This window comes from Balearica regulorum, chromosome 2 (assembly GCF_011004875.1).
Source record: "Balearica regulorum gibbericeps isolate bBalReg1 chromosome 2, bBalReg1.pri, whole genome shotgun sequence".
Taxonomy (NCBI): Eukaryota; Metazoa; Chordata; class Aves; order Gruiformes; family Gruidae; genus Balearica; species Balearica regulorum.
The window spans coordinates 167233254-167246489 of record NC_046185.1 but is presented as its reverse complement, the minus strand read 5'-3'; the positions used below and the strand labels follow the sequence as shown (position 1 = coordinate 167246489).

The window sequence follows — 13236 nt, the reverse complement described above, 5'->3', positions numbered from 1 at the left end:
GACCTCGCCCCGCCTCCTCCGGCGCCGCCGTCGCCACGCCCCCTATGGCGCCGTTCCCATGGAGACGCTCCGCCCCCCTCCCGCGGCGCGGCGAGGGTGGTTGCCATGGTGACGTTTCGCCCGTCTCCTGAAGGCGGCCCGCGTGCTGTTCGCGGGGCGAGGCTCCACCCCCTGAAGCGTGGCAAGGGCCGTTCCCATGGCGACGCCTCGCTCCGCTGATGAGGGGGGGAAAAGACGGCTGTTCCCATGGCAACGCTCCGCCCCCGGGGAGGGGGGGGACGACGGGCGGTTTCTATGGCAACGGCTATCCCCAGGCAGGCCCGGCCCGGCGCAGGCCCGAGGGGAACGGGAACGGGCCCGGCAACCCCCGGCCACCGGCAACCCCCGGCCCCGGGGCACCGGTAACCCCCGCGGGGCCCTGCCCGCAGTGTCCCCGCAGGCCTCGGCTCCACAGCTCTGGCCCGGCCCGGGCCTAGGCCGGGGGCTCCCCTGGGGCTGGGCCCGGAGGGTGGCGGGGGGGGGGGGTCCCCTTTGGGTCGGGGGGGGGGTCCCCCGCCTCTGCTCCCGCCCCCGATTAACCCGGTGGCACAGAATAAACCATCTCCCGTTTAGTCGTGTGTGGTGAACGTGAGCGAGGAGCTGGGCAAGGAGCTACGTCCCCTCCTAACGGCGAAGGCTTCCAGGTCCTCGTAGGAATTGGCCAAAACTTTGCCGATGGAGAGATTAATTGAATAGATTGTACATGTGAATTCCCCTGAAGCTGCGTCGTAGCGAGGGTTTGGATACTTTTAAGGCATCCTCCTTTGAACTGGTGCAGTTAATTGGCCCTTTTCCCTCGACCCTGTGGTTTCCCCCCAAAATCACGCCATGTATTTAAACTCCAGGTTCCAGGCCCAGACCCCATCGGTGGAGCCCAGCGACGCCCCGTCCTCCCGCACGAGGCGACCACCAGGTCTGTTCTAATGACGTGGTTATTATCAGGATAATAACGGCAGGGGTTTCCTCATTAATTTAATTACTTGATGAGTTCTGGCACGGGACAAGCTCTTTGGCTCGTTAGCAGCTTCCCGTGTGCCAAACGCTTCCCAAATACCAGCGGGATGGGAGCCGCCTGCTCCCACCTGTGAAAAATCCCCCCCTGCCTTCCCGTCCCTCCTCATCCGATTTGGGACACCAGGTGTCAGGGACATTGGGGACATCGGGGCACGGAGACGCTGCGTGTCAGGGACACTGGGACCTGGGACACGGGGACATCAGGACAGAGAGTGTCAGGGATGACCCAGGACACGGGAGCACCAGGACATGGGGACATCAGGACCCAGTGACACTGGGACACCGTGTGTCAGGGACACGAGGACGTTGGGACACCAGGTGTCTGGGACATCGGAACCCGATACACAGGGTGCGAGGGACATCAGGACACGGGGACATCAGGACGCTGAGTGTCAGGGACTTTGGGACCCCGGGCGTAGGGACATCAGGGACGTTGGGACTGAGGACACGGGAACATCGGGACCCAGGGAAGACGGTGAGGGACTGTTTATCAGGGAGTGGAGTGACAGGACAAGGGGGAATGGGGTTAAGCTGAAGGGGGGTCGATTCAGATTAGATGTTAGAAGGAAATCCTTCCCTGGGAGGGTGCTGAGGCCCTGGCAGAGGGTGCCCCGAGAAGCTGGGGCTGCCCCTGGCTCCCTGGCAGTGGTCAAGGCCAGGTTGGATGGGGCTTTGGGCAACCTGGGCTAGTGGAGGGTGTCCCTGCCCATGGCAGGGGTGGCACTGGGTGGGCTGGGAGGTCCCTGCCCACTCAAACCACTCTGGGGTTCTATGATCCACCCATCTCACCCATCCAATAGATCCCAGCCCAGCCCATCCAGAGATTCCATCCCATCCATTCCTCCCATCCCACCCCACCGATCCCACCCCACCACATCCCATCCTACCCCATAGATCCCAGCCCACCCCGTCCAGAAATTCCATCCCGATTCCATCCCACCCCATAGATCCCAGCGCACCCCATCCTAGAGATCCCACCCCGTCCACACATCCCACCCCAACTGATCCCATCGATCCCCCCCCCCACCTCCACCCCACTGCAGCCGACCTGGGTGCCCCCCCCCACCCCAGCTAGCACAGACCCAAGCCGTGGGGCAGAGTGGGGGGGGGACTCCAGCCCCGCACTGGGGCTGCTGGGGGACCTGAGGGTCCCAGCTGTGCCGGGGGGCGCTGCGGGGGTCCCATCCAGCTCTTTATTCCCAGCGCGTGCAGAAGTTTTGGCATCATCCGGGGGGGGGGGGGGCCGGGGGGATGCGTGGGCGGGGGTCACGGGGCTGCCACGGGGTCCTGAGCAGGGGCCGGTGGGGCAGGGTGGGGGCAGGCAGGATGCGGCCAGGGGGGTGTCAGAGCAGCTGTGCCCCCCCCCGCCCCTCATCTCCCAGGCCAGTAAAGCACGAAACCGTCGCGGTTCTTGCCGAAATCAGGGGTGGCCACGTCCGGCCGCGTCTCCACTGTCACCAGCCGCCGGCGCCCACGTAGGCTCAGCTGGATGCAGTCGGAGACACGGACCTGCAGCTCCCGCTTGGTCCTACAACATCTTGGCATCAACGGGGGGGGGGGGGGGGGGGCGGCTCAGGGGGTGCCAGGCCCCCCCCCTCCAACCCCTGAGCTCCCCAACTCACGCTCGGCAGTGCTCCAGGAGGACGCCCACCAGCTCGCCCACCCGGTTGTCCCCCGCCGGCTGCATCTTATGCAGACACACGGCCAGGTCCTCCTGGCTCCGGGTGTGGAAGACCACCAGCTGCGCCTGGCAGCTCGTCACGCTCAGCCCCGTCACCTGTGGGGACCTCTGGGTGTCACCGCTGCGGCCACGGGTGGCACGGGGCCGCGGCACCATGGCGGCACCAACACCGACGGCCCCGGCGCGCGGACGTGGGGACCAGAGAGGGGTCTCCAGCCTCTGGGTGGGAGCAGGAGAGCCAGGACAGGGTGTAGGGGGTGGCTTTGTCATGTTCCCCCCCCGCCATACCGTGGGGACAGTGGTGGGGTTGGGGACACTCACGGTGCTGAGGGGCAGCTCCCGCATCACCCGGTACTGCTGCCGGGGGTCCAGCTTGTAGAGGTGCTGGTCCGTCACGAGGATGGCACGGTCCCGGCTCTTACCAAAGCGGTTGATCTGAGGGACAGGGCGAGGTGAGGGGACACGCCGGGGTGGGGGGACACCCCCATAGACGTGGTGGCTGGGCAGGACACCCCCCTGCTCTTCCTCACCTTGCGGATGTGGCAGGAGAAGAGGACGGAGCCGAAATGCACCTTGTCCTTGAGGATCTGGAGGCGGCGGGCGAAGGGCAGCGCCAAGCCCGGGTTCTCGCTGGGCTGCGGGGAGCCGTGGCGTGAGGCGGGGGCGGCACCCCAGGCGTGGGGCAGGGGGGGGACACCCCACGGTGCGCCACGGGGCACCCCCAAACCCGCCGCCAGCCCTTACCGAGGAGAGGTAATCCCGCGCCCAGGGGCGCTGGCAGCCCCACTCCTTCCGCAGCCCCGCCAGCACCTCCATGGCGGCCACCTTGGCCCGGATCTGCCCCATGTCCGACGGTGGGATGTTCTTGACGATCTGCCGCGCTCGCCACCTGCGGCGGGGAGGGGGGATGACAACAGACACGGTGTGGTCACATCCCCCTCCCGTGTCCCCGTCCCACATCCCCATCCCACGTCCCCGTCCGGACACAGGAGCGGTGCGGGATCCAGGACGGTACCTGCGGAAGAGACGCTGGCTGGCGTCCTGGAAGCGCGCCAGCACCGCCGGCGGCTCCGGCCAAACCACGGTCTTGCCGAAATCGGGGAGGGTACGGACAGCCTGGAAGCGCTGCAGCAGCTCCCGCAGGTACGTCTTCACCTTGTGCCGTTTGTAGTAAGCCATGATGGTGTAGGCGGCGCGTAGGTAACGGCAGCGCCGGCGTGCCAAGGCACCGCGCCAGGCCTGCCGAATGCCGGCGGTCAGAGCGGGTGCTGCCCCATAGATCCCCCCCCCACCCCGGGAGCGTGGCTGTGGCACCGGGGGGGCGCCTGGCACCGCGCCCTGGCACCGCAGCTCGAGGAGGCCCCCGAAATGCTGCTCCCCGCTGCCAGAACTCCCCGGTGCAGCCCACGCCCTGCCCCGTGCTCTGCCCTGTTCCTGCCCCACGTGGGGTCCCACACGGCGCCCTGTTCTCTGCCCCACACCCTGCCCCACACCCAGCCCCGGGCACAGGGCAGCCTGCTGTCCGCCCCGAGCCCGCCAGCGCCAGCAGCTCCCCATACACCCAGGCACCGGGGTGTCCCCCCAACCCCGTGTCACCCCACGGAGCTGAGACCCAGACAGCTCGTGCCGCACATGCCCACCTTCTGCAGCAGCAGGACGATGATGGGGATGAGCTGTGCCCGCTCCTGCTCGAGGCAGAAGAGGGTGCGGGGCGTGCGGATGAAGACTTTGGTGTGGCCGTAAGCCACGTCGTCCTGGAAGCCGTGCTGCTCCAGGAGGGCTTGTGCGGCCTCCCGGTCAGTGGCCATCAGGTGGTTGGGCCACGTGTACTCGCAGGTCATCTTGTACCTGGGGGGCAGAGCGAGGTGAGGGGGCGTGGGGGGGACCAGAGGTCCCGGGGAGGGGGGGGACACGCACGGGCCATACCGCAGGAGGAAGCGGTCGTAGGGCTGGCGGTAGGCGAAGCCGGCGCGGCGCACCCGGACGTTCTCCAGCAGCCCCAGGTAGGAGACCTGGTGCCGGCAGCGCTCCTCGTCGAAGAGCGTCGGCGACTTCTGGTCGTTGGGTTTGATGCAGCGCACGTAGTAGGGCTCCTGCGGGGACACGGGGACACAGCACCGCGGTGGCACCGAGCTCACGGGTGTACTGGACTGGGGGGAGTCTGGGCACACAGGGTGGGAGTGTACTGGGCATGGGTGACATGGGGACAGGAGGGCTTGGTGGCCTGGGGACACGCCAGGCTGGCTCGAGGACATGCCCGTGTGGCTCGAGGCCGTGCCCAGCTGCCATGGGGACATACCAAGGTGGGTTGGGTACGTGCGCAGCTGCCATGGGGACACGTCAAGTTGGTGCAGGGACATGCCAGGCTGGCACAGGGACGTGCCCGGCTGTCCCCAGTCCCCTACCTTGGAGGCGAGGTTCTCCACCAGGGCCACGATGGAGTTCTTGAAGAGCGTGCCGGTGGTCAGCGGGCGCTTGGTGACCTCGGTGATGCTCTGCTCGCCGTCGGGCCACATGGCTTGGAGCACGGGGTCCGCGCTGGGGACAGCGTCGGTGTGGGTCTGGCAGCACCAGGTACCCTGCTCCCACCCCATGGCTATGCCACCAGCCCCCCAGCTGTGTCCCCTGTGTCCCCAACCTGTTGTAGAAGAGCCGTTTGAAGTCCTGGAAGAGCGTGTCCTTGTTCTTGTCCAAGAAACCCTCCACCGAGTACCTGAGGGAGGGGGACACCACGTTGTGGGGCTCCTCCAGCCACCCTAGGGTGTTGGGTGGGGGGGAGCTGCACCCTGCAGGACCCTGGTGTCCGGACAGCCCTTCCTGCTCCGTGCAGAGGTGACATGTGGCCTTGGGGGTGTCCCTGGGGGCACCCATGGAGACCAGAGGACTGTGGGGTTCAGTGCTGATGGACACAGAGTCTCCAGGGTATGCCATGGCATGTGCCACACAGCCCGTCCTGCTGCATGTGGCCTCTGGGGACATCCCAGACCCCACGACCTCAGTGGTCCCCCAGATGGTCTCTCATGGTCCTCAACGGCTCCGTGCAATCCCCCACGGTTCCTCAAAGCCCCATGGCCAACCAAGGCTACCCACTGTGCCCCAAGGCCCCATGGCCCTCCATGGTCCCAGGTGGCCCTCATGGCCTCCCAAGGTTCCTCACGGCCCCAAGGCCACCCACGGTCCCCCATGGCCCCCCACAGCCACTTGTGATGTCCATAGTCCCCAGTGGCCACCCACAGCTGACCCCTGGCCAATCCCCCATGGTTCCCCACAGCCCGATGGTCCCCCATAACCCCAAATCACCTCCCACAGTCCCTCAAGACCCCCCACAGTCCCATGCCCCCCCCATGCTCCCACATGGTCCCTCATGGATCTCCAAGGCCCCATGGTCAACCCCAGAGCCCCAAGAGCCCCTACAGCCCCATGCTCCCAAGTGGCCCCCCCCATGGCCCCCCTGCTCTCCCAAAGTCCTCCGTGGTGCCCCACAGCCCCATGGCCACCCTGATGACACCCACAGCCCACCGTGGACCCCCCACACCCTCCCAACGCCCCCCTCACGTGACATCTCCAGCGTAGTGCTTGATGCGAAAATCCCGGTTGAACTCCATGGTCTTGTCTGTGGGGCAGAGCTGGGGAGCAGGGGGGTGTCAACCCCCGGCTCGCGGACCCCCCCGCTCCCCCCAAACCCCCCCCAGAAGCACCTTGCGACTGGTGTAGTGGGGGTGGCGGCCGAGGCGGGCGTCCATGGAGGCGAGGAAGAGGGGGTCGGTGACGGTCCCCACGGCCAGGCAGGCCTCGTCCAGCAGCGCCAGGATGCCGCGGTGGGGCTGCTCCACCAGCTCCACGATGGGCTCGTTGCTGAAGTACTCGATCTGAGGGGGATGTGGGGGGGGGGTGGGGGTGGGCACCCTGAATTGCCCCCCCGATTTGCCCGCACACACCCCAAATCTTGCCCTGCCAGGTGACGGCAGCCACGTCCCCGTCATGCTTTGCCAGGCGATGCCCCCCTGTCCCCCCCCAGGTCCCCCCAAGCTGCTCACCCTCTGCCAGGCGATGACCCCACGTCCCTTCCCTGTCCCCCTGTGCCCTTCATGCTCTGCCGGACGACACCCCCCATGTCCTGTCATCGTCCCCCCCCCGAGCCCCCCATGCTCTGCCAGGTGATGCCACCCACTTCTCCCGTCCCCCCGAGCCCCTCATGCTCTGCCAGGTGATGTCCCCCACGTCCCCCCCCCATCACACCCGCGTCCCCCCGTGGCCCCCGTCCCCTCACGCTCTGCCAGGCGATGCCCTCCCGCTGGTACTCGGCCTGCTCCTGCCGCAGGATCAGCTCGATGAAGAGCTGCTGCAGCTTCTCGTTGCAGTAGTTGATGCAGAACTGCTCGAAGCTGCAGGCAGGGGGTCAGGACACGTCCCCTGCGCCCCCCCAAGCCACACGACCCTGCTGGGACCTCCTGTCCCTTCACGTGTCCCTTGAGCATTGTGCTACCTCCCCCTGCTACGTGTCCATCACAAGCCCCAGCCCCTCCGCGGGTCCTTCCCAGTCCTGTCCCTCCTTGTGCCCCTCATGGTCTTGTCCCTCCGTGCCCTTCCCAAGCCCTGTCCCCTCCACATGTCCCTCCTGGCCCTGTCACATCCACGTGTCCCTTGTGGTCCCGTCCCTCCCAGGTCCTGTCCCCTCCACGTGTCCCTCCTGGGCCCCCGTTCACCCCCTGCATCCCCCAACCCCTGTCCCCTCCAGGTGTCCCCCCAAGATGTCCTCCTGTCCCTTCCACACATCCTTCCCGTCCCCAATCCCCCCTCCACGTCCCTCCCAGGTCCTGTCTCTCCACGTGTCCACCCCACCCCAGGTCACCTGTTGGTGTCAAAGATCTCGAAGCCGTAGATGTCGAGGACGCCGATGACGGTGCTCTTACCGTGCAGACGGGCGTCGTAGCCGCGGGCAGCAATGCCGGCGTTGATGCGCCCCACGATCCAGCAGAAAAGCCGCTCGTAGATGGCCTGGGGACACCAGGGTGGTGGGCACCCAAGGGTGCTGGGGGGGGGTACCCGTCACCTCACGTCCCCTCCCTACCTTGGCGCAGGCGTCCCGGGCGTAGGCGGCCTCCTTGGGGCTGTGGCCCTTCTCGATCAGCTCCCCGCCGCCGGCCGCCACGGTGCGGGCCAGGAGCGCCTGGCGCAGGCTGCCGGGGGCCGTGGCCGTCAGCTCGGCCAGCGCCAAGAGCTGCGCCGCATCCTCCACCGCCGCCGTCTCGCCCTCCGCCACGAACGTGACGTTGCCCTGGGGCGACCCCACCATGCCGTGTCGGTGGACGAACGCGGGGGGACACCCAGGAGACCCCGGAGAGGGGCTGGGGTGTCCCAGCACTGGTTCCTCCTGCACCATGGGCCAGGCTGGGCCATACAGGGCTGTACTGGTTTGTATTGGGCTGTGCTGGGCTGTACTGGTTTGCACTGGGCTGTTCTGGGCCATACTGGTTTGCATTGCGCTGAGCTGGGCTGTACCGGGCCATACTGGTTGATATCGGGCTGAGCTGGTTTGCATTGGGCTGTACTGGTTTGCATCAGCCTGTGCTGGTTATGCTAGTTTGTGTTGGGCTGTACTGGTTTGCATTGGGGTGTGCTGGTTTATGCTGGTTTGCACTGGGCTGTACTGCACTGCATAGCGCTGCACTGATTTCTGCGGGGCTGTACTGGTTTGAACTGGTCTTTACTCGTTTGCACTGGTCTGTACTGGGTAGCATGGGTCCGTGCTTCTTTGCATGGGGCCATGCTGATTTGCCCAGGACCATACTGGTCTGCCCTGGGGCCGTACTGGTGTATGGGAGAGCCATACTGGTCTGCCCAGGATCATACCAGTGTGTGGGGGCTGTACTGGTGTGCAGGGGGTTGTACTGGTTTGAACTGGTCTGTACTGGGTAGCACTGGTGGGGCTCTCACCAGGAGCAGGATGGCGGCCAGGATCCGGCGCACGGAGCCCATCTCCTCCGGGGAGAAGCCGATCACGGCCATCGCCTCCTCCACCGCCTGGTAGCCGGCCGCCTCGTCCCCGCAGGCCTGGGGCGGGGTGAGGGGCAGGGTGAGGGCTGGGACCCCCCTGCCTGCCCCTGCCCACCCCCTGCCCGCCCCCTGCCCACCCCCTGCCCCACTCACGCTGCCCGGGGCGCCCTCCTGGGTGTAGCGGTAGGCGCGGGGGTCCCGGCAGAGGTGCAGCGAGGCCAGCAGTGCCGCCGGGGCTCCCAGCAGCAGCTGCGGGCGGGGGGCAAGGGGGTGTCAGCACCCCGGGACGGTGCCCCCCCACGGCTGGTGCCGTTCTGCGTCCCCCTGCCCTGTCACATCCCGTCCTGTCCCCGTCCCGTCCACCCTGACCTGTCCTCTCATCCTGTCCCATCCATCGCTGTCCCTTTCAGCGCAACTGTCCCATCCATCCCATAACCCAGCCCATCCAGCCCATCCATCCCATCCATCCCATAACCCAGCCCATCCATCCCATCCATCCCATAACCCAGCCCATCCATCCCATAACCCAGCCCATCCATCCCATCCATCCCATAACCCATCCCATCCATCCCATCCATCCCATAACCCAGCCCATCCATCCCATCCATCCCATAACCCAGCCCATCCATCCCATCCATCCCATAACCCAGCCCATCCATCCCATAACCCAGCCCATCCATCCCATCCATCCCATAACCCAGCCCATCCATCCCATAACCCAGCCCATCCATCCCATCCATCCCATAACCCAGCCCATCCATCCCATCCATCCCATAACCCAGCCCATCCATCCCATAACCCAGCCCATCCATCCCATCCATCCCATAACCCAGCCCATCCATCCCATCCATCCCATAACCCAGCCCATCCATCCCATCCATCCCATAACCCAGCCCATCCATCCCATAACCCAGCCCATCCATCCCATCCATCCCATAACCCAGCCCCTCCATCCCATCGCTCCCCTCCCAACCTTTTTAGCCCATCCTGTCCCCATCCTATCAAACCCACCCATCCCATCCTGTAGATCCCACCCACCCTATCTCATCCATCCTATCCCAACCTTCTCATCCCATAGATCCCGACTGTCCCATCCCACCCCATCCCATTCCCATCTCATCCTGTAGATCCCATCCATCCCATCCATCTTGTCTGCATCCCATCCATCCCATCTGCCCCATCCTGTCCCCATCCCATCAAACCCTTCCATCCCACCCCATCGATCCAATCCATCCCCCCCAACCTACTCATCCCATCCATATCTCATTCCATAGATCCCATCTATCCCATCCCAACCTTCTCATCCCATCCCATAAATCCCACCCATCCCATCCCAACCATCCCATCCCCATCTCATCCTGTAGATCCCATCCATCCTGTCCCATCCCATCCCACCCCATCCATCCTGTCTCCATCCCACCCATCCCCATCCCATCCATCCTGTCCCCATCCCACCCATCCCATTGGTTCCACCCATCCCCGTCCCATTGATCCTGTCCCCATCCCACCCATCCCATCGGTTCCACCCGTCCCCATCCCATCCATCCTGTCCCCATCCCACCCATCCCATCGGTTCCACCCGTCCCCATCCCATCCATCCTGTCCCCATCCCACCCATCCCATCGGTTCCACCCATCCCCATGCCATCCATCCTGTCTCCATCCCACCCATCCCATCGGTTCCACCCGTCCCCATCCCATCCATCCTGTCCCCATCCCACCCATCCCATTGGTTCCACCCGTCCCCATCCCATCCATCCTGTCTCCATCCCACCCATCCCCATCCCATCCATCCTGTCCCCATCCCACCCATCCCATCGGTTCCACCCGTCCCCATCCCATCCATCCTGTCCCCATCCCACCCATCCCATCGGTTCCACCCATCCCCATGCCATCCATCCTGTCCCCATCCCACCCATCCCCGCTCGCCTGGTAGAAGGCGTGGAAGTTCCTCTCCCCCGACTGCTGCTGGAGGACTCGGGACTGGAAGAGGGAGCAGGGGGTGGGTGCCGGGCGGTGCCCATGTGGGACCAGCACCCACCGGCCGTGCCCACCCGCGGCACCCCCCACACCTTCTCCAGGAGGTAGTTGTGGATGTGGCCCCCAGTGGGGTCGCCCTTGAAGTCGAAGTTGATGTCCATGTACTTGCCGAAGCGGCTGGAGTTGTCGTTACGGTTGGTTTTGGCGTTGCCGAAAGCCTCCAGGACGCAGTTGGACTTCAGCAGCACGTTCTTCACCCTGCGCAGCGTGGCGCGGCACCGCGGCACAGCACCGCAGCGCTGCGGCCTCACTCGTGCACACGGGATGCGGCACCCCCAGCCCTCCCCGCACCTGTATGGCCGTGGGGGCCCCCTAGCCCCCCATCCCTGTGGGCATGGGGCACCCCAGGTCACCCCGCACCATCCCTGTGGGCATGGGGCACCCCAGGACCCCTCCACCCCCCCCCCCACACCATCTCCATGGGCATGGGGCACCCCAGGTCACCCCACACCATCCCCATGGGGCACGCTAGAACCACCCCAGGACCCCCCTCAGGTCACCCCACACCATCCCTGTGGGCATGGGGCACCCCAGGACCCCTCCACCCCCCCCCCCCACACCATCTCCATGGGCATGGGGCACCCCAGGTCACCCCACACCATCCCTGTGGGCATGGGGCACCCCAGGTCACCCCACACCATCCCCATGGGGCACCCCAGAACCACCCCAGGACCCCCCTCAGGTCACCCCGCACCATCCCTGTGGGCATGGGGCACCCCAGGACCCCCCCAAACCACCCCAGGGTCACAGGGCACCTCCGACGCCCAGATCCACGGGGTCCCTGCCCAGCACCCGTCCCTCCCACCGGCGCCGTGGGGCCAGACCCACCTCTCCACCTCGGCACGCTGGGTGGGGTTGGTGATGGCGGCGATGTACTGCATGATGTACTTGCTGGCCTCTGTCTTGCCCGCCCCGCTCTCGCCTGGCAGGGAGGGCAGGAGGTGGGCGAGAGGGCCCACCCAAGGGTGCCCCCACCCTCCGCCACGGGGCGCCACACTGCCGCGACCGCCTACCCGAGATGACGATGCAGGTGTCTTTGGCGCGGCGCTTCATGGCTTTGTAAGCGGCGTCGGCCAGGGCGAAGAGGTGGGGCGGGCGCTCGTAGAGCTCGCGGCCGCGGTAGCGCTCCACCGCCGGCGGGCCGTACAGCTCCAGCGCCCGGTAGGGGTTCACGGCCACCACCACCTCCCCGATGTAGGTGTAGATGCGGCCCTGCGAGAACCTGCGCACAGGGGCGGCCGTGGGGCTGGGGGGACGTCCCACGTGGGGTGCTGTGGGGTAGGGTGCCTCTCTGTGGGGCGAAGCACCACCCCACGGGGTTTCGGTGCCCGCCGAGAACCGCGCTATGGGGCAGAGGCAGCCACCCCGCAGGCACCGTGGGGCTGGGCGGTGCCGTGGGGCAGCGGGAGAGCGGCTCTTTCCTGTCGGAGGTACCTGGAGGCGCGGGAGCAGGCAGGAAACGCGGGGGGCCCCGCGGGTGCGTGTCGTCCGTCCCCCCCCACGCACACCAGCCCCCCAACCCGCTCCCGAGGGGATGTGCCTGTTTGCCCCAGTGGGCAGCAGGGCGCTGCCCGGATGCTTCCTGCGGAGCCGGGTGCTTCCGCATCCCCGATGGGACTCGGGGTCCCCGGTGTCCCCCATCACCGTGATGCCAGGGCCTACGTCCCAGCTGCCGTGCGAGCGATGCCGTGGGATCGCACGGTGCGTTATCCGCGCCGGGAAACGACGGCGCCTGGCTGAGCCCCGGGGGTACCGGGACGGCGCCTTGGGGTGCCCCCGGCCTCACCCACCCGCCCCCCCCCCCCCCGGCGTCTCCCCATACCGCAGGCGCAGGTTCTCCAGGAACTGCTCCATGGTCACCTCGTCCAGCAGGACAAAGTCGGCTTTGCCGAATTCCGGACCCTCCAGCTCTGCCATGCCGCGCCCGCCGGGTACCCACTTCCCCCCCTCAGCCGCGCTGGCTTCCTGCACCGCCAACGATCGCCGCCTCGGCGCAGGCGCGGAGGGGGGACGGGGAGGACCCGGTATCATCACCACCTCCCCTGGGGTGACAGTGGGACGGCCGTGGGGCTGGGGACAGCCGAACATGTGGGGTGCGGACTTGGCCCTGACCATGACGGCACCCAGCCCCACGACGAAGGGTGGGGGGGGGGGCGTCCCCACACCCTGCAGGGAGGAGGGGACACGTGTGGGGCAGACGCCGCGGGGCTGCGTCACCTCAAGCCACCGCGCCCATCCCTCGGTTGCGGTTACAGGGTGTCACTTCCCTCCGGTGCCATTTCGGTACCCGGTTGCATCCAGTGGGAACAACGGGACGCTGCGGTGACGGTCACTGGCGGCCGCCGAGCCCCACGGGAACATCACGGTGTACCCATCACCGCGTGTCCCTTCCCCCTATTACCACACCGTGCCAAAAACCCAGCGGGAAATCAGTTATTTATTAAAATGCCAGTTATCGTTATCATC

The 13236-nt window shown here is 66.6% G+C and overlaps 1 protein-coding gene across 1 annotated transcript; it reads right to left on the bottom strand.

Annotated features, from left to right (window-relative positions):
- Nucleotides 1-1612: 1612 nt before the first annotated feature.
- On the bottom strand, nt 1613-12768 carry MYO1G (myosin IG). The gene is made up of 22 exons (XM_075746914.1): nt 12593-12768; nt 11784-11992; nt 11599-11692; nt 10803-10968; nt 10660-10713; nt 8885-8980; nt 8672-8788; nt 7806-8012; nt 7587-7732; nt 7005-7119; nt 6433-6603; nt 6290-6360; nt 5373-5447; nt 5140-5272; nt 4661-4827; nt 4375-4582; nt 3750-3973; nt 3479-3623; nt 3265-3369; nt 3056-3169; nt 2676-2830; nt 1613-2581 (listed from the first exon to the last, which is right to left on the bottom strand). The coding sequence occupies exons 1-22, from the start codon at nt 12685-12687 to the stop codon at nt 2425-2427; spliced, it is 3024 nt and encodes a 1007-aa protein (XP_075603029.1). The 5' UTR covers nt 12688-12768; the 3' UTR covers nt 1613-2424.
- Between the last annotated feature and the right edge of the window lie 468 nt (nt 12769-13236).

Excerpts from the sequence above, each read along its gene's own strand:
- MYO1G (XM_075746914.1), bottom strand. The coding sequence starts at position 12,687 with ATGGCAGAGCTGGAGGGTCCGGAATTCGGCAAAGCCGACTTTGTCCTG. Across the intron at positions 4,583-4,660 it reads TACGACCGCTTCCTCCTGCG|GTACAAGATGACCTGCGAGT; the intron begins GTATGGCCCGTG and ends TCTGCCCCCCAG. Across the intron at positions 2,582-2,675 it reads CTCCTGGAGCACTGCCGAGC|GACCAAGCGGGAGCTGCAGG; the intron begins GTGAGTTGGGGA and ends AAGATGTTGTAG.